The sequence below is a fragment of the Hyperolius riggenbachi genome, chromosome 2 (genome assembly GCF_040937935.1).
Source record: "Hyperolius riggenbachi isolate aHypRig1 chromosome 2, aHypRig1.pri, whole genome shotgun sequence".
NCBI classification, from domain to species: domain Eukaryota; kingdom Metazoa; phylum Chordata; class Amphibia; order Anura; family Hyperoliidae; genus Hyperolius; species Hyperolius riggenbachi.
Window position 1 is genome coordinate 398,825,430 of NC_090647.1, and position 26,073 is coordinate 398,851,502.

The following is a 26,073-nucleotide window of genomic DNA, read 5'->3' on the forward strand; positions in this document are numbered from 1 at the left end:
TGGGGTAGGGAGCAACAAAGGGAAAAAGAGGGACCACAACCTCCCAATATATCCTATCCAAATTAAGAGGGTATATAAATGTGTATGCTTGGTGAAAAAACAGTGACAGAATAGAACAGCCTCAAACGGAGCTCCGAGGGCATCTAGTGGTGAAATGAGAAACAGTCACAATAATCGTGCAAAACAGGCCCCAAGGGAAACAGTGAAATTTATGCAAAAAATTAAAAATTATTAAAAAATATTAAAAATGCAGTCAAATTGACCAGTATATGCGGGCCTTACAAAAAAGCATGCAAATGTATGGAAAATAAAAAATATGATAAAGCATTAAGAATTATTGATAAAACAGTTTACATCCAGTTCAATATTCAAACCAGCTGGACTGAGGGTATTCAGTCTAAAGATCCATTCAGTTTCTAATCTCGATATATCTCTTTCTAAATTTTGTCCCCTCCAGCATCTTTTAGTACCATCGATAACACAAAACTTCAAGCCTGAAGGGTTCCTGTCGTGATGGAGGGCAAAATGTTTTGAGACCGAATGATCCTTAAACCCTTTACGTATAAGGTAGACGTGTTCTCCCAATCTTTCTTTAAAGGTTCTAGTGGTTCTACCTACATATCTCAGTCCACAGGGACATTCTAAAAGATAAACTATATGTGTGCTTTCGCATGTGAAAAGACGTCTAATCTGCAGTGTGGGACTTCGGTGATCATTCCCAGCAAATGAAGTAATTTTTCTGGGCATATTAATGCAAGCCTTACAACCTTTGCATTTCTTGCATCGAAAAAAAACCTTTTAGGGGTAATAAATGGGCAGAGGCAGTTTTAGGTGGATCTATATGGCTATGTACAAGACGATCTCTAAGATTAGGCGCTCTCCTGAAGATAACTCACGGATTGTCCGCAAGCATAGGACCAATCACTGGATCACTCCTCAGGAGATGCCAATTCTTGTACAAAACTTTTTTTATGTCTTTGTGTTGGATATTATATTGAGTGAGAAAGTTAATGCCATTCTGTTTAGTAGTATCCACTGTTCTATTCCTCTTGGTGAAAGACCGGACCTCCTGACCAATCTCATCCCTCACAGATACAAGGTCTGAGGCCGGGTAGCCTTTATCTTTAAATCTAGAGATAAGAAGGTCACTTTGGATAAAATAATCAGTTTGGGAGGAGCAATTCCTACGCACACGGTGGAATTGACTCCTAGGTACCCCCTTAAGCCATGGACGATAGTGACAACTAGTAGTAGGAATAAAGCTATTTCTGTCAGTCTCTTTGAAAAAGGTTTTTGTAGTAAATTGATTGTTGTCAAGAGAAATCACTAAATCCAAAAAATGTATCTCTGAGGAGCTACAGACACAGTTAAAGACAAAAATTATCCGTGTTATTATTAATATGTTGAATAAAGGGTTGTAAAGAATTTAAATCCCCCCTCCAGATGACCACCACATCATCTATGTACCTCTTGTATAACAGTAATTGAGGAAAAAGATCAGTTTTAATGAAGATCTCCTCCCAGCAGGCAAGAAAGAGATTTGCGAGGCTGGGCGCGTACTTCGCGCCCATCGCAACGCCGACTTTCTGTAGATAGTACTGGCCGTCAAACCAGAAATAATTCTTAATTTTTTAATAATTTTTAATTTTTTGCATAAATTTCACTGTTTCCCTTGGGGCCTGTTTTGCACGATTATTGTGACTGTTTCTCATTTCACCACTAGATGCCTTCGGAGCTCCGTTTGAGGCTGTTCTATTCTGTCACTGTTTTTTCACCAAGCATACACATTTATATACCCTCTTAATTTGGATAGGATATATTGGGAGGTTGTGGTCCCTCTTTTTCCCTTTGTTGCTCCCTACTCCACAGAGTGCTGTCTGTTGTCCTCTGTTATCGGTGCATGGAGTTTTCTATGCATAATCATAGCCGCACTACACGGCTGAGTATATGAATTTGCATAATTTTGCATAATTTCCATTTATCGGATACCTATGGGATCAGTCTTGCATGGTCACTATGGAAGCTCCTCACGTTCACCACTTGAGGTCCCCAGAGCTCTCACGGAGGCTGTTCTATCATTTCATTGTCTCCACTATACATACAGATTTATGCACCTTCTTAGTACAGTATATTAGACGTGCTTTTCATGTCACACCTAAGCACACTTCATGCATATGTATAGTCGCACTGCACTGCTATGTGCTTCATTGTTTACGCTTTTATGATCGTATGCGTCACTGCATACGCATTGCATTTTTTTTTTTTTTTTACTAAATGCGACTTTATTGCAGCATAAGATCAATTATTTTTGTTTATTGTTCCATATGTCGGTTTAGATGCTCGCAGTGGATTTTTGTCCCTATGTGCGCTTTTTGTTGTTTTATGCTTCGCCGCATGCGTGTTCTACATTGTAGTAGAGACCGCTTTCACTTTAGATGTGCTCTTTATGGCACGCTTAAGTAATCTTTATGCGTAATCATAGCCGCATTACACTGCTGTGTATATACATTTGCATAACTTTGCACAATTTCCATCTATCGGATACCTATGGGATCTGTCTTGCATGATCACTATGGATGTTCTTCACTTTCACTACTTAAGGTCCCTGGAGCTCCCATGGAGGCTGTTTTATCATTTCATTGTTTTTACTATGCATACAAATTTATGCACCTTCTTAGTATAGTACATTAGACGCGCTTTTCATTGCACACCTGAGTACACTTCATGCATATTTATAGCCGCACTGCACTGCTATGTGCTTCATTGTTTACGTTTCTATGATCGTATGCGTCATTGCATACGCATTGGATTTTTTTTATTTTTTTTTTCTCCCTTCACAGGAAGAACTTGTGCTCCACTTGACCCTGGTGGAGTGCAAGGCTACTTCCTGAGTTCCAGTGACTACTTCTGGTACAGGAAGTGCCTGCTTTTCAGCTAGAGAAAAGTTTTTTCATAGGAAAGATATGCCCTAGGGGGCAGAGTAATCAATCTAGCTTTTAATTTAGCCTTAACTAGCCTACTACGAATTGAATATGCAGGTAATATTGCATTCACCTCTTTTTATTCACACTATCTGAGATCTTTTGCTACTGTCTCTCTGACACAATGCAATTTGTCACAATGTTTTATTTTATGTTTGATGCTTTCTGCCTTTGACTAGTGTAGTCTGAATAAGGTGGAGCCTAACCACTCCCACTTTTTAATTCAAAAATGTTATAAAGTTGGTGCTGGCCGCCTGGTCGCCTTTCTCCCCTGATGACGCAAGATTGCGAAACCGGTCGGGAAGGCGACAGGCGGCACCATTTTATTTGAGGTCTTCTATTGACCATTTTATGCGCGCTACTTTTTCAGGGTTCCCAGTGCACGGACCCCGTATGTGAGTTTTCCTTTATCCTTGTTTTTAATTGTTTTACTTGTTATGTAATAAAGACGGTTTACACTTAGATGTGCCGTACATCTCTTTCATGTCACTATCCTACTGGACTCCCCTTTGGTGAGTCTCTGCGATCTCAGGATATCTACTATATTCCGGAGGAATCTGTAGTGTGCAACATCGCTGGTGAAACGACAGCATTTGAAAGTTCTGCGGACCACCTATCAAACTCGTTTACAACCTTATAATGTGGGTTGTTGGAATCTGGTAAGCCTTGCTTCTTTACCCTTTTGTTCGAAGATCCTGTATGCCAAAAAATGATGAAAGCTGTATTACTATAGACCTGCGCTGACTTTATATATTCATTGCTTGTGTGGACTTTTGGACATTGTCCTTCTCAGCTGCGGTCGCCTTCTGCCTTGGCGCTGACACTTGTTGTTTATTTTTATCCCTAAACTTACCGCTGAACAGTCTGATGGTCTCAACCAGCCAATTACCACCCTTGAAATTTCTAAGGCTATTTCCTCACTCAAACAATCCAAAGCACCAGGCCCAGACGGTTTCTCTGGTCTATATTATAAAACGTTTGACAAGATACTTATCCCCCAACTTAAAATTCTGTATAATGCTGCTCTCCAGGGCACTAAATTTCCCCTGGAACTCACTCAAGCTTTTGTATCACTAATTCCCAAACCTCACCTTGATCATACCCAACCCCAAAATTTTCGCCCAATTTCCTTAATCAACAACGACTCTAAAATTTTCTCTAAAATAATGGCTGATCGTTTAGCTTTAGTAGCCCCATATCTGGTTTCGCCACAACAATCAGGATTTATACCCCAACGTCAAACTATTGATAACACTAGATTGGCTTGTAATATCCTACAAGATGCTAAGCTTTCAGATGAGAGATTTTTAATGTTAAAGAGTAACTGTCAGGCTGCAGAAGCTAATTTAAACCTCTATTCTCCTGTGTTAAACAGTTTAGAAGGAAGCCCAAAAGCAATTAGTGAAGATAAAAATCTCAGTTACCTTTGATGTGTGCTTATCTTAAAGGCTGTTATAGACCCATAAGGACGCAAGCCGCATACTAAACTGCAAAGCATTCTGGGGCCCTCCCCTCGGCTGCTAATGAGACGTTACAGCAGCTTGTGTAATCAGTCCAGCGCGTAGCACTGATAAATCTCGGGCAGAGTACACTGCAGGAGTCAGCTATTGTTCCTAGCCACATGGCTCATTAATATTCACTGCACACTGTGTTATTTAGTACCAGCTTTTCTGTGATCAGGAAGCAGGCAGGACATGACGACACATTTGACAGAAAAACATGGAGCCTGCCATGAGCTGTCGGGAGCATCTATCTCTGCATATACTATATACAAATTCTGTGAAATCCAAACGTGGACAGTGAAATGCATATGTAATGTAAGTACAGCCAATCTTTAGCTACTGATATATGTGTTTATTTTCTCTGAGACCTTATACCTAACAGCTCCTCTTTAAGTTTAGATTTACGCAAAGCATTTGACTTGGTGACATGGCCCTTTTTACATAAAATTATCTCCCATATGGGTATCCAGGGTCTGATTATTAATGCAATTTTAGCTCTTTACAACAGCCCACAAGCTAAATTAAGGATTCCAGGAATTTTATCTGAACCGCTATCAATTAAGCGAGGGACTAGGCAAGGCTGCCCCCTTTCCCCCCTCTTATTTTCATTAGCTATAGAGCCATTATCACTTGCCATCCAGAACAACCCTGACATTAACCTTCTTGGCGGTAACCCCGAACGTAATTCGGGGTAAGCCGCCGGAGGGTGCCGCTAAGGCCCTGCTGGGCCGATTTGTTTAATTTTTTTTTTGCTGGACGCAGCTAGCACTTTGCTAGCTGCGCCAGCACCCCGATCGCCGCCGCCGCGCGCCCGATCGCCGCTATACGGTGCGGCGCGCGGCCCCCCCCCCAGACCCCGTGCGCTGCCTGGCCAATCAGTGCCAGGCAGCGCTGAGGGGTGGCCCGGGACTCCCAATGATGTCCCGACGTCAGTGACGTCGGTGACGCCATCCCGCCCGTCGCCATGGCGACGGAGGAAGCCCTCCAGGAAATCCCGTTCTTTGAACGGGATTTCCTGATCGGAGATCACCGAAGGCGATCGAAGAGGGCGGGGGGATGCCGCTGAGCAGCGGCTATCATGTAGCGAGCCCTGGGCTCGCTACATGATATAGAAAAAAAAATAAAAAAAAAACTGCCGCGCTGCCTCCTGGCGTATTTTTTTATACCGCCAGGAGGGTTAAAGGCTATCTTCATGCTAATCAAGAGCACAAAGCAATTTTTTATGCAGATGATGCTTTGCTATTTTTAACACAGCCTATCACCTCTATGCCAACACTTTTCCAGCTGTTGGAACATTTTGGCAGAATATCAGGCCTTGAGGTAAATGTGCACAAATCGCAAGCAATGGCAGTGAATCTCCCTCCTAAAGTAATCAAACTCTATCAGGCTAACTTTGAATTTAAATGGGTGTCTACTGAGTTGTCATATCTGGGCATTAAGCTCACTTCTGACTATACCCGCCTAGTTAGCGCAAACTATCTGCCATTATACAGATCTGTGCAGAATACCCTCAACGACTGGAATTCATACAAAATACCATGGTTAGGTAAAATCACTGCCATCAAAATGGTCATCCTACCCAGACTACTATATTTAATGAGAGCCTTACCTTCGCCTTACCGGTCGCACCCTTATAAACAAGTTTCAAAGGCTGATCAATAAATACATATGGACAGGTAAACCAGCCCGCTTCAAGAACATTTACCTATATCGTAAAACTTCAGATGGAGGCGTAGGAGCACCAAATCTATGGCTATACCTACTCTCCACTAGATTTGCTCAATCCCTCTCTTGGTTTGATGACCAGTCCACAAATCTTTGGGTGAATTTCGAAAAAGAATCAATATTACCTTTTAATATCACCTCTATCTCATATCTGGAGATTTCTCACCTGAAAGAATTTAAAAGCAAAAATCTCATAGTGCATGAAAATCTTGCCCTCTGGTACACCTATAGATCTAAATTTAAACTATGCTCACCCAAACCTCCTAGGTTATCCCTCATTGGACACCCCAATTTTGCTCCTGCATTTAGAGACAGCTCCTCCTTTTCTTGGTGGATCAACAACGGAATCACTTACTCAAACCGATTCTGGATCGGGGGTAAATTTGTTCCCTTTGAAATGTTAAGGTTTACGAAAGAGCTACCATGGTCCCAATATTTCACATACACACAAATACGTCACTTCTTTACCCAAGCCTCCAGTCCTGAGGGTCTCACAAACCGTACTTTCTATGAAAATTTGTTCCTTTCCCACACTCAGCCTACAGGAGTTATCTCTCGGATTTATTCCCATCTAATTACTCACAATATAGATACCAAGACTAAATATATGCTAGAGTGGGAAACAGAACTCCAAACCACACTTGAACCCCAAGACTGGTTAAAAATTTGGGAGAACCTCCAAATAGCCACAAAAACTCAAGCAATCAAAGATACTGCTCTGAAAGTTGCCACTAGATGGTACAGGACCCCGCTTAAGCTTAATAAAATCTTTCCATCCATCTCCCCACTCTGCTTTCGTGGATGCCAAGCAGAAGGCTCCATACTGCACATATTTTGGAATTGTCCCTTAATCACGGTCGTGTGGGATAAACTCAGGACTGGTTTACGATCCCTTATAGAAACAGGGGTCAAGCTAACACCTTCTCAAGCTCTACTTCTTGCCCCCAACTCTGAAATCCCCCGCAAATGGAAAAGAGTGTACAATGTATTTATCTGTTCGGTTCTCTGGATGGTAGCCAGAAACTGGAAAGGGTCTGACACCCCATTTAACCAAGTCATATCTAGAGTTGAAGATATTCGGACTATGGACCTCATTTATCATTCACTACACCACACCTTGCCCAAATTCCACTATAACTGGGATGACTGGTCCGTTTCTAAAATGTTTATAGATGCTTAGAATATCCAATAGATGCTGCTATTCGATGAGGACGTGCTCAACTATTATTCTTTACTCTCATGTTTAATAGGTTAAATATTAATACAGCCTATATTACTATGTATGCTTTCTTAAACTCACAATACAGTTGTCTGTTAATAATCTTACCGATACTCTTCTATATACATACTACTGTCTTATCCATGTAAAAATTGCATACTTGTAACGACTAAATTAACCTCTATCATTAAAACTTTTGTAAAAGAAACTTGTCTGTGGTCCCCAGAACAAGGTTGAAGAGGAGGAGAATGTGCCTCAAAAAAATAAAATAAAATAAACTATAAAGTGCATCTACCACTATAAAAAAGTTGTAATTTTTTTTTAAAAGGGATACATACAAAATAACCAATAACAAGCACACAACTATAATTCTAAATTACACTTGCATGCACAATGGGTAGCGCATGTGAGATATAATAAATAATACAGTAACATAACTACATTACCTTTTATCTAGTTCCTCTGTTAGTTCATCCAAATTGGAATAAAAAGTCTTTGCAGTCTTCTCCCAGATGCATGCGTTGCGGCGCCTGTCTTCTTGTAAAACTTCCGTCCTGGATCGTAGAGCTCGGGATAAGCCTTGACTTTAATAATTAAAGTGTCGATGCCGCTGTCTTCTTTGTCCACCATAACTGCTGGGCACGTGTCATATTGTGGTTTAAAAAGACGCGCTCTTTAAGTCGCCTGCGCCGTGCATTGGTGCCGCAAACATTTTTTTTTTAAATATCTGCGTCACCATAGGCTAACATGACTTCCTGGTCAATGCACGTCACTGCGGGAAACGGACGTTAATGTAGTTCTGGACCTGTGTCAGATTGAGAAATTCTGGCACATCGCAGCGCAGGTAATATGAATGAAACCCTTGACTTACATAAAGCTAGTGTAAAGATGCGTTAAAAATATGCGATGCAAAGTCCCAGTGTGAAAGAACCCTGAGGGTTAAGGTTAGGGATTGAAGTGAACTGAGCACTATTTATTTATTTTTTTGCACCAGGGCACATTAAAAATGCATGCCAACAATGTGTCTCAGTAATAAAAGAAAAAACTACATTTAACGTTTAGCATGGGTTTTATTAGCTGACTTCAGCCGACAAAACATGTTTGTGGATTGTCATGCAGTTTGTTGGTAAATTACCACTTTTTTAATGCATGTGTGGATATCTTTGTGAATTAGGGAAAAAAAGAGTCCATAACACTTAGTGCGGTATTTTACTGAACATTTTCTTTACCGACCATTTTAGTGAATTGAACCCATAATCTTGTCAGTATCAAAGGCTTCCTGTGTAAGTCCCAAGTTTTTTGGTGGGGGGGGGGGGGGGGGGGATAATCTTAGCATTTCAGTGCAGTTAGAAACCCTCTTAAGGGGCAGAAATCCACTAGGAACGTTTTTCTGAGTGCTTTTCGATTTTGAAACTCTTGCTAATGTAATGTGTAGTGCATTAGCAAGAGCTTTTTTAAATCCCTAGCGATTAGAAATTGGGGTTTCTGGCCTAAGGCCCGATTCACACTGCGCCACGAACGCCACAAATGTGGAAACAGTGCAGTAAGCGCATCTGCTCAATCTCTGCTGCATTATTCACATTACCTGCTATTTCCATTCACTGCGCCACCTGTCCGCTTGTCTGCTGTACCGTTCCCTGCCATTCTCGCTTATCATGAAAGTGATCAGAGACCAGAAGAAGCATGGTCTCCCTTTTGGAATGTGTAAATAGTACTTAGCAACAGAAAGGATTCTTATTTGTCCACCATGAACCAATGAGACTTTTCCCTGTAGCAGCAGCATTCCCATTAGTCTTTTGTAAACCAATGGGGAGCGCCATGCTTCTTCTGGTCCCTGCAGAAATGGCAAATGGCAGCTGCGGCAGAACCAAGTCCATGGAACAGGTGCTCCTTCTTCTTCTTTTTTTTTTTTTTTTTAATGCAGCGACCAGTGTAATGGTCCTATTTGGGGTGTGATTGCGAAACGGTTGCGGAAAATTGCAGCAGGTCGGGACTTTGCATTTGCGACCCTGTCTGTGGGCATTATGTTTGCGTTCCAACTGTCAGTGTGAACGCAACCTATTCATGACATATGACGTGTTCACTAATTGATTTTGCGTTTGTTTTTTTCCGCGTTCCAAAACACGCTTTTTTATTGGAGTGTGAATGGGCCCTAATTGTAACTTCATACATTTAGCAAAGATATTTTCTATAATTTGCAGAAAATACAAAAATAGCACTAACTAGTGTGTGAAAACTTTGATTTTAAAATTGGCACAACCTTACACAGGAGGTCTTTGGTGAATCTCTATATGTGATTACACTGTGGTGAATATTTCATATTAACAGAACATCTTACATGAGAGAAAATGAGGTTTCAATTGTAAATATCTTTTATGCAGTTTTCTTATATTTTGTTATATTGTTTTTTTTACAGATTTCATGAAAATGATTTGTGCTGCAATCTCTTCCAGTTGGGCTTGTGCATTCTTAATTTTCTCTGCATCACTCTTCCTTGGTGCTTGGTGTAAGTATTCTGTTTTCTGCTGTTTAAAAGGCAGCTAAAGTGAAATGAGATAAAAAGGTGTATTCACAGTCCTGAGCCTACAATGATCTAGATTATAGACTGTTGTGTGTGTGTGTGTGTGTGTGTGTGTGTGTGTGTGTGTATATGTATGTATGTATGTATGTATGTATGTATATATATATATATATATATATATATATATATATATATATATATATATATATATATATATATATATATGTGTGTGTGTATATATATATATATATATATATATATATATATATATATATATATATATATATATATATATATATATATATATATATATATATATATAGTCCATAGGGGAGGGGGTATAGGTATACAGTCCATAGGGGAGGGGAGTATTGGGTTGTACAGTCCATGTTCCTCTCAGTTGGTGGCAGGCAGTGATATATCGGGCTGCTATTTAAACAGTTTTTTCCTCTTCCCCCAGTAGGATATAGAGTTTTCTCTCCTCATCTGTGGAGGTGAAATCTGGGATGTGGGCAGAGAGTCTCTGGAAGTGGGCAGTCCTCAACGGTGTATATTTGCTGCAGTGTAGCAGGAAGTGGGCCTCATCCTCCAGGACCCCCTGGTTACATTGCCTGCACAGTCTCTCCTCCCGGGGCTTCCATGTCTGTCTGTGTCGCCCTGTCTCTATCTCCAGGTTGTGGGCGCTCAGACGGTACAGGCTCAAGGCCTGTCTGTCTTTGTGGTGCTGTGGCCTCTCCATTTCTGTAGTGATTGGTAGACAGTGAGTATCTGGGAGTTCTTTATGTCACTTCTCCATTCCTCTAGCTATCGTTCCTTTTATTTGGGCTTTTGTCAGCCTGTGTTGGTGGTCTTGGCTGGGCTGGCTGTTGACGCTTTGTTTCAAAGCGCGTGGTATGGCCTCGCCACCCTGGCTCAGTGAGGCTTTATGGTGGTAAGTGCTGGGGCTGCTGCTCTGTATATGCACCCAGTATGAGAGAGCCCTCTGCTGGATAGTCAGCCATAGTGGGAATCTGCCTAGCTCTGCCCGGAAAGCTGAGTTTGAAGTGCTGCAATGGACTTGAAGATACTTGCAGAACTCTAGATAGATTTCTGTTGGGCTAGAGTCCCATTTTGATTGGTCAGGGTAGGTGACCGGGCCCCATACCTCACTGCTATACAGCAGGATTGGGGTGATGATGCTGTTGAATATCTTTACCCAGACTCTCACCGGTGGTTTTAGGGGGTAAAGTTTCCTTCTGATGGCATAAAACGTTCTGCAGGCTTTTTCCTTCAGGGCCTCTACTGCTGGTTTAAAGCTCCCTGTTTGGTTAATTTCCAGCCCCAGGTAGGTGTAACTGTTTGTGGTCACCAGTGGGCAGCCATTTAATATAAATGAGGAGGTGGGCGTTTTTAGATTTTTCCTTTGGAACACCATCACTTTTGTCCTCTTTGGGTTGATGGGCAGTGCCCATGTGGTGCAGAAACTCTCCAGTACTGCCAGGCTGTCCTGTAGGCCCCTTTCTGTTGGGGAGAGCAGCAGGAGATCATCTGCATACAGCAGGAACGTCACCTTGTGGTCATGCAGGAGGAAGCCTGGTGCTGGGGAGGATTCCAGGGCTACAGCCAGTTGGTTAATGAATATGTTAAAGAGCGTTGGGCTCAGACTGCAGCCCTGCCTGACTCCTTGACCCTGCTTGAAGAACGCACTTTTCTTCCCGTCCACTTTCACACTGCATTGTTTCCCAGTATATAAACTCTTGATGACATCATAGGTTCTACCTCCTATTCCGCTCTCTAGGAGTTTTAGGAAAAGGCCTGGGTGCCACACCGAGTCAAACACCTTCTTAAAATCCACAAAGCAAGCGTGTATTTTGGCGTGTGAGCTGTGGACATGGGTCTTGATAAGGCTGTGCAGTGTGTAGATGTGGTCGGTTGTGCGGTGGTTTGGCATGAACCCAGCTTGGCTTTTGCTGAGTACGTCCTGCTGTGTGAGGAAGGAGAGGATCCTTTTTTTGATGATGCTGTTAAACAGTTTCCCCAGTGTACTGCTGACACAGATTCCTCTGTAGTTTGCTAGATCATATCTGTCCCCATTTTTGTAGATGGGTGTTATGAGGCCTTCACTCCAGGCCTGAGGAAAGGAGCTAATACTCAGGATAAGGTTGAATAGTCTTGTGAGTGCCTCATGTATGTCCAGAGGGCTGTATTTGATCATCTCTTACAGGATGCCATTCGTACCGCTAGCCTTCTTACATTTTATCAGCTTTGTTCTTTCTCTTATTTCCTGCACCGTGATTGGTGTATCCGGAGTGTTTTGAAAGTCCTTGATTGTCTCCTCCATGTCCTTCAGTTTTGCGGCTATTTGTTTCTGTTCCGGGATTTGGGCATTTTCTGGGATTTCTTTGTAGAGGTCCCTGAAGTAGTGGAGCCAGATGTAGCCATTTTGGATCTGAAGAAGGCTTTTCTTGGGCTTTGTCCCAATATGGTTCCAAGTCTCCCAGAATGAGTTGTCTTGGAGGGAGTCCTCCAGCTGTTGGAGTTTGTGGGAGATGTGGTTTTGTTTTTTCCACCTGAGGGTGTCTTTGTATTGCCTCTGTAGGTGGTCATGGGCTTCCCTTAGGTCCCGGTTGTTGGGATCTCTGTGCTTGTGGTTAGAGGCTGCCCTTAGAGAATTACGTAGAGCCTTGCACTCACTGTCAAACCATTTTTGGGACTGTTTATTTGTGGATCTCTTAAAGGTTGTTTGCTTGAGGCCAGCGAGTACTGCCATGTTAAGATGTTGCTGAAGTCCTTCACTACATGGTTGACACCTTGTTGGTTTGGTTCATATAGGTTGGTATGAAAGTTTGTCAGCATTTCTTGGATTTTGGTGTTGGTCATGTTGGTGAATTTGATGGCAGACTCTTTGTGCCATTTGAAGGATGGTGGCAGCTTGTAGAGACCGGTCTGGTGAGGCTGCTGTGTGGTTGGTTTATCAGTGGATTTCAGGTACAGCAATATTTGGTTGTGGTCTGACAGGTGTGTTTCAGGGGTGACTATGAGGGCATTGATGTTTATGGGGTCTGTGACAGCATAATCTACCACACTGCTGCCTATTTGGGAGTTCATAGTAAATCTCCCAAGAGAGTCACCCCTAGTTCGCCCATTCATTATGTGTAGGCCGAGGCTCCGGCAAAGGTTCAGTAGGGCTTTCCCACTTTTGTTTATTGTCTTATCGTAGCTATTTCTCGCTGTCTGTATTGGTTCCTGGTAATGGCTCTCCCCTCCAAGTATGTATGTGTTTCCCTCAGAGGTCAGATAATCCTGTGCCTGTTCTGGCGTTGAGGTCTCCATAGATGAGCACTCTGCCCGGAGACTGGAAGTGGCTGGCTGCTCTTTGTAGGACCTCATAGATGTCAGGTTTGTAGTAAGGGGACTCTGTTGGGGGGATGTATGCTGCACATAGGTACATGTCGGACTGAGAGGTTAGGATGGAGCTGTTTAATTTGATCCAGATGTGGCTGTTGTCAGGAATATAGCAGCTAGTTATGATGCTGATGATGTTGGGATAATACAGGGACATATTTTGTCATTTTTCTGTCTGCACTACCTCAGATACGTATGTCTGCTAAAAGCTAGTCTGGCTTTTGAAGGTGTCACCTGGCCTCAGGAAACTGAATGGTAATGTGTTAGTCTGTATGTAGACTAAATTTGCATTCAGGGCAGAGATCAAGGGAACTGCCATTGTCTTCATTGAATAGACCAGTCACTTTCAATAGGCAAAGGAACCTGGACAGTAATTAGGAACTGTCTACCTAGCCACTAGCAAGGAAACACTTACTTAAACAATTACCCGACCAGGTTGAAGCCTACACAGGTGGTCGGCTCCCTCTTAGTCTGACTAGTGGGCTGGAAGTGGAATTGCTTTGAAATCTGTAAGTGTAAACAGGATACTTGTTGTTCTCAAGATACAATTTTTGCCTGTGGAAATTAGAGGAAGGGAATGTTGAAAGCTTTGACATTTGCATGTCACAGCTAGCCCAGATGTAACAAGTGGCTCGGCAGACCGTGATGTCACAAACGGGGAAATTGCGTTAGTTTTGGGGAGGGAACATTCAATGCCCCAGGCCCTTCACAACTCGTAGCTCTCTGGAGATAGCAAGGACGCTAAGGGCTGCCCGACTACTGGTTGAAGCGGCGTTCTCCCGCCAATGACGTTCAAACAACGCTGATAACGTTTATTTTTCCCCGTTTATTTTGGTAAGCAAATAGCTTTGTGTGTATCTTTGTAACTTTTATCATTGTAACTTTTTTACTTGTTTTTTTGTAAATCTTTTGTATATATTATTTTCTGTATTGTTCCACTTTTTTCCTGGAATATTAAATCGTTATTTAATAAGTTTGACTTCTGCTGTACTAAACTAACACTCATAGCCTAGAAGAGACTGAAGTGTAACTGTGTATAAGTCCGTGCCTGATTGTACATTTGGGCAACCCTACCGTATGAGATTGTAATTGCATTGTGTGTATGGGCACTGTTGCGCTCGACAGCGGATTGGCTAACCGTATCGTTCGGAATGACTGTTAGTGGTTTTGCTGCATTACAAGTCAGTGCCTGATTGGGCTGTGTTACTGTACAACCGTACTGTGTGTGTGTGTGTGTGTGTGTGTGTGTGTGTGTGTGTGTGTGTGTGTGTGTGTGTGTGTGTGTGTGTGGCGTTCCCGTATTCGGCCTAAAGCGCAAAGCTGACCTGAATACGAAAATGCGGATTGCGTGAGCCCTCAACAGCAGAGTGGACGTTTCTAGCAACAGCTAGTGGTGGCAGTGAGAAGTGTTTAAGGGGTCCCGGCCTTGTTTGTAGCTTGAATAAGGCTGCTCCCCGCTTGATCTGGTCAAACCTGCAGTCGGGAACCGTATACGCAGGCGTGCCGCGGGCTGGTTCTTTACAGCTGTCTCCTCGTTTGATTGCTTTGATGTGCTCTGCATGCTCCTCCTTGTACCAGATTAGTATGTCTCCTGAGCAGCGGCCCTGTTTAATGTTCCTGTTTTTCTGGGCAGATATGGAGAATTCCCGGTACCCCATGGGTACGAAAGATTCATCCTCTGCCCGGGTCCATGTCCCCAGGAGGATTTGGATATCAATGTTTTTCAGTCTCTTTTTAAAATCTGGATCATTGGTTTTGGATCCAAAAGCTGAGGCGTTCAGCCCTTGGATGTTCCAGCTACTGATGATAAGGGATGTCATTTTGAGTCGGTTTACCTTGTAATGAGCAGAAATTTTCATAGGACTCAGTATTTTCGGGGGGAGGATGGACACTATTGTGAGTGTCACCTCCAATATGCTATGTAGGTTGATAAGCAAAGTTCAGATTTCCGCCATGATGCTACCCTCTGTTACTTTGTGTTGCCATTGTGGGGCAGGCGGTTTACTACATGTTTGCCATGCTTGTGGGCTCTCTCTCTCTGGTGTTGGGACATTGTGGTTTGCTGTCTGATTGTTGAGTTAGGGCTTTCTTGGAGTCTCTGGGGTCTATTTAGCACCATGTCCTTTAGTTCCTTTGCTATGCGGCTGACTCCTTGTTTGTTAAGGTGCTTGTTGTTGTACAGATGGTGGGTTGTGATTGTGGTGTGTTGTGCCAGTTGTATGTCTGGTGAGGATCTGAGATGGGAGGCCAGCTCTGCATTGATTTGTTTAATTGTCTGGTGAGGAATCTCTTTTCTTGGGAGCAAGTGTCAGAATTCTAGCGGTTTTATTTATGCAGGAAAAGCTGTCATGTGTATGTTTTAAATTTTAATGTTCTATGCAAAATTTCATTGTAAACTGTAAAGTTAGAGTACTTTTTTAAAATATTGCTCGCTGACATCTCGGCATATTTCAAGCAGTGAATCTCATAATTGGATTATTCTAGTTACAAAAAGCCAGAACATTCTTGTTTTATGTTAGTGCATGGCCTTGACAAATCACATTACTGCAGTAATTATATATGCACATTTTCCCAGAACATCATTCGGACAGCTCCCCTGGATGAGACCTGTCTCCCTCCCCACCGTGGACAGGAAACTGTAAAAGAAACAATTTGCATAAGCAATAGGCAGCTGTATAAAAGGCACCTACTTACTTCTATACTTCAGTTTAGTTTCCTGTCCCCGGACGGAGCGGAGGAGAGGTCTCCAGGAGGGCTATCCATGTCTGTAGGCAGGGGCAACGTGTACCAGGACTCCTGGAAGAGCTGCGCAGTGAGCAGTGGGGAGTCCTGCATCGTATTGGAGGCTTCTCCGTATGTGGCAGCGGACTTATGCGCGCGCATTGAAGAGGTTTGCTTCCGGTTCACCCGGAAGTAGTCAGGCGATGGCGTCCCGTGTGATCTGAGGTCTGCAGAGCAGCAGGGGCCGCGGTGGAGGAAGGATATTCAGCGCAAGCGCTCATAATAATTATACAAAAAAAATAGATATTATTAATCTAAATATTAATAATCAATACAGTCCTTCTAAAGAAAGAGTTATTGTTAAACCCTATGTAATAGAATTTAATACTTTGAAATAAATTTTAAAAAGCTGGATTCTGCAGTGAAAGTTTCAAAATACATTAGCTGTTTTCCACAAAGTTGTTTAGACTATAATTGTTCTTTGGAATGTCAATAATAAGTTCCAAGGTTTTTGTGTTGTCCCGTATTTAGGACAAATGATGCCACCTGGCGGTTTTATAGTCTTATAAGGGCTCTTTCACATCAGACAACGCGAACAGGAGCCGTTCTCCTGCACGCGTTGTCTGCCTGCGGCGTGTCGTCGGGTATCTGCGGTGCGACGCAATCAGCAGCGGTAGCTGGTAATTAAACCCGACGGAAACCGCCGGCTCGCGGGTTCGTTGGAGGAAAAACTGCGCCCAGGTGCGTCGGAACTGCAACGCATCGAAACGCAGCGTCGAGTGTGAAAGGTAAAATGAAAGTCTATGGACTTTCATCTTACCTTGGTTAACGCAAACGGCTTCCGTTTGCGTTAACGCAGAAAGTCTGCCCTAATGTGAAAGAGCCCTAAATAATATTATTAATAGTGCTTGTTATTTATTATAAGATAGTGACATCTTGCGGTGGAAATATTTATTTCTTCATCAGAAAGGCAAATATATAGAACATGATGTTATATTAAGATTTAATATGCAATTATTTCTTATATTTTTAATTGCTTTAAGAAGAATTATATAATAAGCTGTATATTTAAATGAGTATATTAGAAGCCCTGAAGGCTTCAATAAGCCTTAAATTGCTGAAGGCTCTTACAGATCTGTGTACAGTGTTATAGTGTCAACCTGACCAATCTTATGTCTGGGAAAGTACCAAGACATTCCAACCTAATTGGCAAAGAACACTTTATCAGAAATGCGTCATGAATGACATTGTTTAGTCTCAATGTCTGGGGCAAACCAGCAGACAAGATGGCTGGTGACGTCCATTTTTAATTAATTGCGTCAGAAATGACCCTATATCATGTCAAGCACTCCAAATGACGTTAATTCCCACAAGATTAGGTAATTAAGGAATTTATAAACAATAATATGATTTAGGTATCCAAACATGATAAAGCATTAACACGTTGAAGCTTTAGCCAATCAGAGTCTGGGATTTAGGGAAAGTCCAGATTAGGCAGCCATATTGCAGCCAACCCCTATAAAAGTAGGAGCTGAAAGCTCATAGTTTGCAGAAGCCCAACAATCTCCTGAGAAGACACATGAGGCAGAAGCTACCTTCCCACAAGTGGTTCTAGATGCTGAAGAGATGGCAGAGAAGTGGTAATATGCTTAATATTCTGGTGATTTACTTTATTAATTTTTCAGCATTAAGTTTTGTTAAGATGTTAGCAAGAAGTTTTTTTTAGAAGCTATTTTTTTAAGCTATTTTTTTAAGAAGATTACTACAAGTTTTACACAGCTACTAGATACACTGCTATTGATACAGATGAGACTACTATTGATCTTACAACTGTTCTATTCCTTTTTGAATGTACGTAGAAGATGGATGATCGCTTGGCTATATAGGCCATGATGAGATGGAATACAGTTAGAAGGAAACACTACTTAGAATTGTTCATATTTTGTATATATGCTGTATGATAAGCAAATACAATTTTTTACATAAAATCACATACTGAGTGCTCTGATTCATTTCAAGGTACACCGTCAATCTATAATTACTGTTATAGACCCCACTATGCCGGATTTATGTGATAGCAACGCTTTAAGGGCTGGTCCTTTACTGAGTTGGCAATCATGAAAAAGGCAACAACCGCTCAGGTTTTTGACACAGGGAAGAGAGGATAAACTTTGTGCTGGGGAATTTCTGCTGTGCCCTTTTAACCATTTGTGACAATTTGTATAACAGAGTGACCAAGCAGCTCAGGGTGACCCAAACTACTAGGAATGTATAGGGGGATAAAAGGAACCAAAAAGCCCTCCTACTAAAAAAGCAAAGCTTGGTGTAATTTGCCTTCTTAAAACAGAAGGAAATTTGCAATAATTCAGTTATAAGTGAACATTTGTGGTTACCCACAATGCACTACCACTGAATATGCAAATTATCCCTTTTCACCCTTGTTAAGCCAAGCAAGCATCTAGAACCGCTGGTGTATAGCAAGCCTATAGCTTTAAGTTTTACACAGCCATATCAAACCCACATGTAGACAGCCTGTTTCGGACTTTTGGTCCTCATCAGTACATGGCAGGGATTGATAAGCCTGTATTTATATGACAATTTGTATGTGATGATTTCTTGGTCTGTGGTGTCTCTTGTTTAATGTCATTGGTGCCGGTGTGCAGGATGAGATGTTTTGGTTTGGTGAAATAGGGCTCATTTAATGACTTGTTCAATAGTTGAACTGATGATTTTGATGACATGCATCCCTGGAGAGAGTCTCCTTATGTCCAGGTATTTTCCATTCGAGTCTATAACCAGCACAATGTCAGGACTGCAAGGTTTATAGGAGCCATTTGCTTGGTGTTTAGGCTTGGGCTGTGGGTTGTTGGGTAAGGCTGTGTTGGCAGTATTTGGGGAGGGGGCTGGATGGCTGTGATTGTCACTGGTGTCCTTGGGTGATTATTGCATCCTGGGCCATATGCAATTCACTTTTTCAACTGCGTTTTCTCCTAGGAGAAAAAATATCATCTTCCATTTAAAATAACATTTTAGCACTTTGCAATGGAAAAAGTATCAAAAAGTAGGTAAAAAGTACTATCAAAATTATTTGAGCATTTCTTTGCTTGCTAATGGTTTAAAAATCAATTTGACAAGTTTCAAAATATCACATAGGAGAAAAGTCAGGTGAAAAATTTAATTGCATATGGGCCCCTGTGTGTTGTGCGTAGCACTGTCTTTGGTCGGCACAGGTTTTGTGGGGGCCTTTATGCTTTTTGTTGTCTCCTCTAACTTTTGTGGCTGTTTTAATATTTTTAATTTCCTGATCTCCTCTTTAAGTTTTCCTCCTGTCGTTTTTGTAGGGAAATGTTGATATCATTCAAGGCTGCAGTGTGCTCAGCTTTCATCCTGGCTATTTCTTCTCTCAGTTGATCATTTGCATTTTTCACACCTTAGCTACTTTTAGTGTCTTACCTGAAAAGAGTGAAGTCTCTTTCTAATTGGGACAGACAGTCTTTGAGAGTCTCCAGGGATGGGTGTGAGGGGCCTGGTGCCTGGTCTTCTCTGGAGGGGGGCTGTTTCTGCTGTGTTGGAGTTTGGTCCTCAGCCTTATCTATGGGAACAGTCCTTGCAGATGATTTACTACCATTGTTTGTGTTGACAGAGTTTGTCTGGTTTTCTTTAAAGTTAATTGCAAGTTTTTCAATATCAGGATAAAGCTTTTTAAATATATTTAAGTAACGTTCTGCCCCCTGAATCAAGACACTGCCATTGTGGTATACAGTTACTGTAAGTGTAGTAACCTCTGGGTCCTCCTTGTCTTTTATTCTGATTTGTCTCCAATTCGTGATACCATTTTTTCACAAATGGCAGTATGCCAGGCTTGGGTGTCATGTGTAAAAAATATCAGGTTTGTTCTTACTCTAGGGTTAGAGGAATAGTCAATTATCTGCCGATCTGAAGATCCAACCTGGTGGATCTGATTTACAGATAATTGTCCGTTAAACAAGGTGTGTATGAGATCTGCAGATATCATAGACTATGAATGCGTTTTGCAGGAATGGATCTTTTGTAGGAACAGATCTTTTGCATATACTGATCTGTTGCATGTGTACAGCGGTCTTTGTGTGCAGGATCTTGCAAAGATTTCTGTCTGATGGGGAGTTCAGCTCCATAGAATAGACTGTGTAGAGTATGGCTCTCATACTACATGAAAGGGGGTAAAATTGGTCTGTGATCTTTCATTTTCCAAAGACATTTATCTGACGTGTGTACCCACCTTAAAACTGTTAATTACAAGCCAGGATTGCAGCAGGGAGTGGCAGAAACAGCACAGAGCGGCCCAGGAGAACATAATGCAGAGAATGGTATGCTTTTTATTGTAAGCATTTTAGAGTACAGATTCTCCTTAAGACTAATAATTACTGGGCACTGGAGGAGAGAATGCAGTGGATAGTAGGACAAGTAGTAGTGCAGGGACCAGTATGTAAAATTGAAAGGGACATGCGCATTAAGTACATTTTTTTTCTTTTATAAAGGAATGTCTAGGCAGTCAAAAAAATGACATTTACTTACCCGGGGCTTCCTTCAGTGCCTAGCAGCCACTATGTCACTCGCCACAACTCCACTCTCAGCCACTGGCTCCTGGGCCCTGATGGTGCAGAGGTCGACCTCGACTGGTCGTTTACAGGACGGCCACTCCTAGGGAGAGTAGCAGCAGTGATGAACTTTCTCCATTTATAGACAATTTGTCTTACTGTGAACTGATGAACAGCAAGGCTTTTGGAGGTAGTTTTATAACCCTTTCTAGCTTCATGCAAGTCAACAATTAATTGTCTTCTTAGAGCTCTTTTGTGCGAGGCATCATTTACATCGGGCAATGACTGATCAAACAACTTGTTTGAAAGTCTATTACTGTCACACTAATAGACTTTCAAACAACAAGTCGTTTGTACACATGTACGGACCTAACTGTCATTTGAACGACCATCCACAGATCCGCCAAGTGGATCAGTCAAAGCTGCTGCTATCAGTCAAAACTGTCGTCCAAACAACCGCTTTGAATGACAAGTTGTTCAGAAATATCAGACGTGTGTACGTACCTTAAGGCATCTTTTCTCCAGACTAAATAAGCCCAGTTTATTTAACCTTTCTTGGTAAGTGAGACCTTACATCCCTCTAATCCATTTTTGTTACTGGTCTATGCACCTGCTCTAAAACTGCAGTATCTTTCCTATAATGCTGTGCCTCGAACTGAATTCCAGATGCGGCCTTACTAGAGAGCTAAACGGACAATATTATTCTAGCATCCTAAGTTTTTATTTACCTTTTTAATGCATCCCAAAATTTGCTTAAGCTGCAGTAGCTAGGCCGAATACGATTATTTAACTTGTTGTCGATGAAATACCCTCACCATTTTTTGGGGATCACCTAAGTGGATATAACTATCCGCTTAAAAATGCAGCTATTCAAAAACGTTTTTTGATGTGCTTTATGAAACCGGAATTTACTTCATTAGGGCGAAAAGTGAACTGAGAAGTACTACCTACCACCTCCTCCTTTCCCGGCATTTTCTAACGGGAGAAAGTATTGCATGAAGGGCGTGTTCCATGCCTACAGAAGAAGGTTGCTAAGGAATTGAGCCGACAGCATCCTGCATACCACTTGGAACATAGAGCGCAGAGTGTGACATCACTTCTGGTAGAGAGACTCAGCGTCTTCAGCCAGATCCAGCATCTCCGCGCGAGTGGCGTCTTTACACACAGCACGGGACTTATGCCAGCAGATGACTTCAGTAATCAGCAAGAGGTATTTTCTCCATACCCACGCTGTTTGCAGGTACTATCCTTCACCCATTTGATATAGCGGCTGACTTTTGGGGACACTGCATCCTTCAGCTGCTGAGTGCCAGGTCCTCCTAGTGTTTTGTATTGACTTTGAACTGTTGGGGTTTGAGGACTGACCCTGAGTTTTGACCTAGGCAGCTTTTTATTTCATCTGTGCGGCCACTGCTCCTTTTCTTATTCACTACTTCCGTGAAATGTCAGCATGAATAATGTATTTATTTTTTTTAAATGTTTTATTTAGTTTTTTTTTTTTTTGTAAAGTACAACAATTTGCCAACACAGGAGCTTAACAAAAACATCAACAAATGACACCAGAGCAACCATACAACCCTTCCCGCCTACCCCCACCTCCCCCCTTCCTGTCATCAATTCATGCCTACCAAGTCCATGACTCTTGCTCAATTATAGCTGTAAACTGCCCAGAGAACCCTGGAGATCAGCCAAAGCATACTACGAGGTATACTTAAAATGAGACCTAAGTTCCGCTATTTCGGATCTGATAGCATGAGTAACTTTAGACTTTCAGATAAGACGGGCTAGAAATACTGTTTTGCGGCTGGATTGCAAACCCCTAACATAGTTATACTTTATATACAGGAGAACCTCCCATTCATTCGCTAATAACTTTATCACTACTTATCACAATTTATTGATCTATATCTTGTTTTTTTCCGCCACTAATTAGGCTTTCTTTCGGTGGTACATTTTGCTAAGAATTATTTTTATAAATGCATTTTAACAGGATTAATAAGAAAAAAATCATTATTTCTCAGTTTTCAGCCATTATAGCTTTAAAATAATCCACGCTACCATGATTAAAACCTATGTATTTTATTTGCCAGTTTGTCTCGGTTATGACACCATTTAAATTTTGTCCCTATCACAATGTATGGCGCCAATATTTTATTTGGAAATAAAGGTGCATTTTTTCCTTTTTGCGTCATCACGATTTACAAGCTTATAATTTAAAAAATGTTCGTAGTATACCCCCTTCAAATGCATATTTAAAAAGTTCAGACCCTTATTTATGTTTTTTTTTTTTTTTTTCCCCTTTTTTTCCATTAAAAATGTTATTTGGGTAATATTTTGGTGTGGGAAATAAACAGTTAATTTTTAGTTATTTATAAATAAGGAACACGCGCTAGTGATAATGATTTAATCTATAAAATTCTCATGTACATAGATAAAATGCTAAAAAAACCACACCTATAACAAAACACTCATGCCTTTCATACTATTCACAATCATACCATAAATTCATCAGGTGTATCAAAAACCTCTTCCTAACAACCTGAGCTAATTAAGATCTACACCTAGACTCTAGAGTGCTTGTTGGCAGTCCTTAATAGCATATGATTCCTGGAGCATAGAAAAAAGGCTTTTTTCTTTTCTTTCTTTCTTTCCAGCAACTATTCCAAAAATAGATCGTATATTAAGATCCTATTCATGAGAAGAGTTGATCAATTTTGTGCAATAAACAGGTGTCAGTTCCAACAGTGCATCACTCAGCCTCAGTGGATTCAGCCCGTTTGATATGTGCTGTCAGTTTTTCACACAGGCATCTTTTAAGACTTTATAAGTCACACTGCATAGATCAGCCTCAGTGGATTCAGCCCGTTTCATATGTGCTAACAGTCTCGTTTACAAGCGCTTTTTCAAGCGTGACTTTACAGCAAACTATGTTCAATCAGAGTACCTCTATGTCTTAGAAGCTCCTCTCCCCGATCTTCAAGCTATAGACTCAGCCGGGTACTTCAGAGCTCCCTTTTCCGTTCAGCTCTCGGCGATGCTTGGTCGCATACGTCACTTCCTGCTGACAAGTTCAGTGTGACGCCCGCTGTCTGTTCCAGCAAGCCGTAAGCTGCTCTTTCTGGTGACGTCACCTTAAAGCAATAGGATCCTTTGATGTGCAAATGGTCGCTAAGCGCTATTGCGGCCAGTTTAGTTCCTAAATGCTCCAGAAACGGTTTATTCAGTTACGAGAGAACCTCTACGCGTTTCAGCTATAATACGTTAGCCTTCTTCAGGAGGATTGATTTTACTCGACATAGTTCATCCACTTAAATAGGTTTTTGCCTGCTCCACCACCCATGTGCAGGTTTATCTCCGCCCACCTCATCATTATGCAAAGTGTGGGTTTATGCAAGTACTTAGCTCATTTTGGCACCTCACAGCTTTTCTTATGCAGATTTATCAACACCCACCTCATCATTATGCACATGTGGGTTTATGCAAATCCTTATACTACCTCTATGACATCTCACAGCTTATCATGTGCATATTTATCTTCACCCTTCTCATCAATATGCAAATGTGGGTTTATGCAGATATTTTACTCATAACTTATCATACCACCATCACAGCAATCCATGCATAATTCTACTCCTTTCATCAATCATGCCTATTGTTTGAATGTATAGTCATTCATTAAAAAAAGCGAATGTTTCCATCTCGCTATTTAATCCTTTTGGCATCAATGTGTCCAGCTGAAAGATCCATCTGGATTCATTCCTAGACATTTTCCTAATAAAATCACCCCCCCTCGGACTCCTCTTTATCACTTCTAAACCAAAAAAGATTGTACCTTTCAAACTTCCATTATGTCTCTCTTTATAATGGTTAGAAAGTGGGTGTTTCTCATTTTTCTTAAGTATATTTTTAAAATGTTCCCCTATACGTGTATGCAATACTCTCTTTGTTCTTCCAACATATCTTTTATGACAGGGACATTGGATACAATATATGACCCCCTTCGTATTGCATGTTATGGAGTCTTTAATTTTAAAGGACACCCCAGCCGGTGTGATGACTTCAGTGACTTTTCCAGGATTATGTGTCATTCTGCAGTTATTGCAGAATCCACATCTTTTAAAACCCTGTTGTCCTTTTAATATCATTGACATATCTCCTTTATTAATTTCATTAGCAGCTGTGGCAATAGAAAGGCCCACATTAGGGGCTCTTTTAAAAATTAGTTTTGGGTTCTCTGGTAATATTTCCCCCAGAATTTTATCCTCCTTCAATACGTTCCAGTGTTTCCGGACAATTCCAGATATCACCCTGGATTGTGATGTGTATTGAAGGACCACGGAAAAGTCACTCCCGTCCCACTCTGTTTTAGTTTTTGGGGCTAATAAGTCTTCTCTTTTCTTACATGCAATCACCCTTCTAGATTCCTCTATCTGTCTTTTGGGGTAACCTTTTTCAAGGAGGCAGTTCTCGAGATTCTCCGCTTCTTCATTATATTCAGCAATTTCTGTACAATTGCGTCGCAATCTCGTGAACTGCCCCCTGGGAACACCATTCAACCAGCGTGGTAAATGACAGCTGGTATGAAGGATGTAGCTGTTCACATCCACTGCCTTCTGGAAAGTTTTTGTCTTTAAAACTCCAGAATCGATGTATATTTCTAGGTCTAGAAAGCTTACCCTGGTATCACTTATATTCGCAGTAAACTTAATATTCCAGTCATTGTTGTTAGCACTAACAATGAACTGTTCCAATGAATGTCGGTCACCCCTCCAGACCAATAGTACATCATCTATAAAACGGCGCCATAGGACCCGGCTCGCGCCGGGGCCACCATCTCCATAAATGTGGTGGTCTTCCCAATGGGACATAAATAAATTTGCATAAGCCGGTGCGAACCGGGTCCCCATCGCCGTTCCACTGGCCTGTAGGTACCAATCTTCCCCAAATTGGAAATAATTGTGTTCCAGTATGAATTGGATCGCTTCTAATATGAATTCCGCCTGCAATGGGTCCATTGTGATGTCTTTATTCAAATAAAACTTTACTGCTTCCAGCCCCCTCTGGTGGTCAATAATTGTATATAATGAAGTCACAAATTGTTTATATTTGATTTTTGAGGGTCTTGGGATTCCCTCTTTGGAACTTGCAGCTTAGGTGTTCTAGTCTCCTTAGCGCCAACTTCTGCTAACAAAGTTAATTTTTAGTGTTATTATATGTGTAAATTGTAATGTTAAAAATATATACTCCAGATGGGCAGAGTCCCTGTGTGCCTAAAGAGGTGCACCATCATTCCTGTCCCCAAAAAGCAGGGAGTCACCGACCTCAACAACTTCAGGCCTGTGGCACTAACATCTGTTATCATGAAGACCCTCGAAGGAGTTGTCTTGTCATTCCTGAAGTCCTCCACCATGGCCCTTCTTGACCCTTTCCAGTTTGCGTATAG

General features: G+C 41.6%; 1 protein-coding gene across 2 annotated transcripts in view; it reads left to right on the forward strand.

The window, feature by feature from the left end:
* The window catches only part of LOC137546849 (C4b-binding protein alpha chain-like), an 865,201-nt gene that overhangs the window by 39,944 nt on the left and 799,184 nt on the right, over positions 1–26,073 (forward strand). For both annotated transcript variants that reach the window (XM_068269787.1, XM_068269786.1), the window contains exon 2: positions 9,844–9,933. In XM_068269787.1, coding sequence (XP_068125888.1) covers positions 9,849–9,933 — 85 coding nt within the window. In that variant the 5' untranslated portion in view covers positions 9,844–9,848. The remainder of the gene's footprint in view (positions 1–9,843; positions 9,934–26,073) is intronic.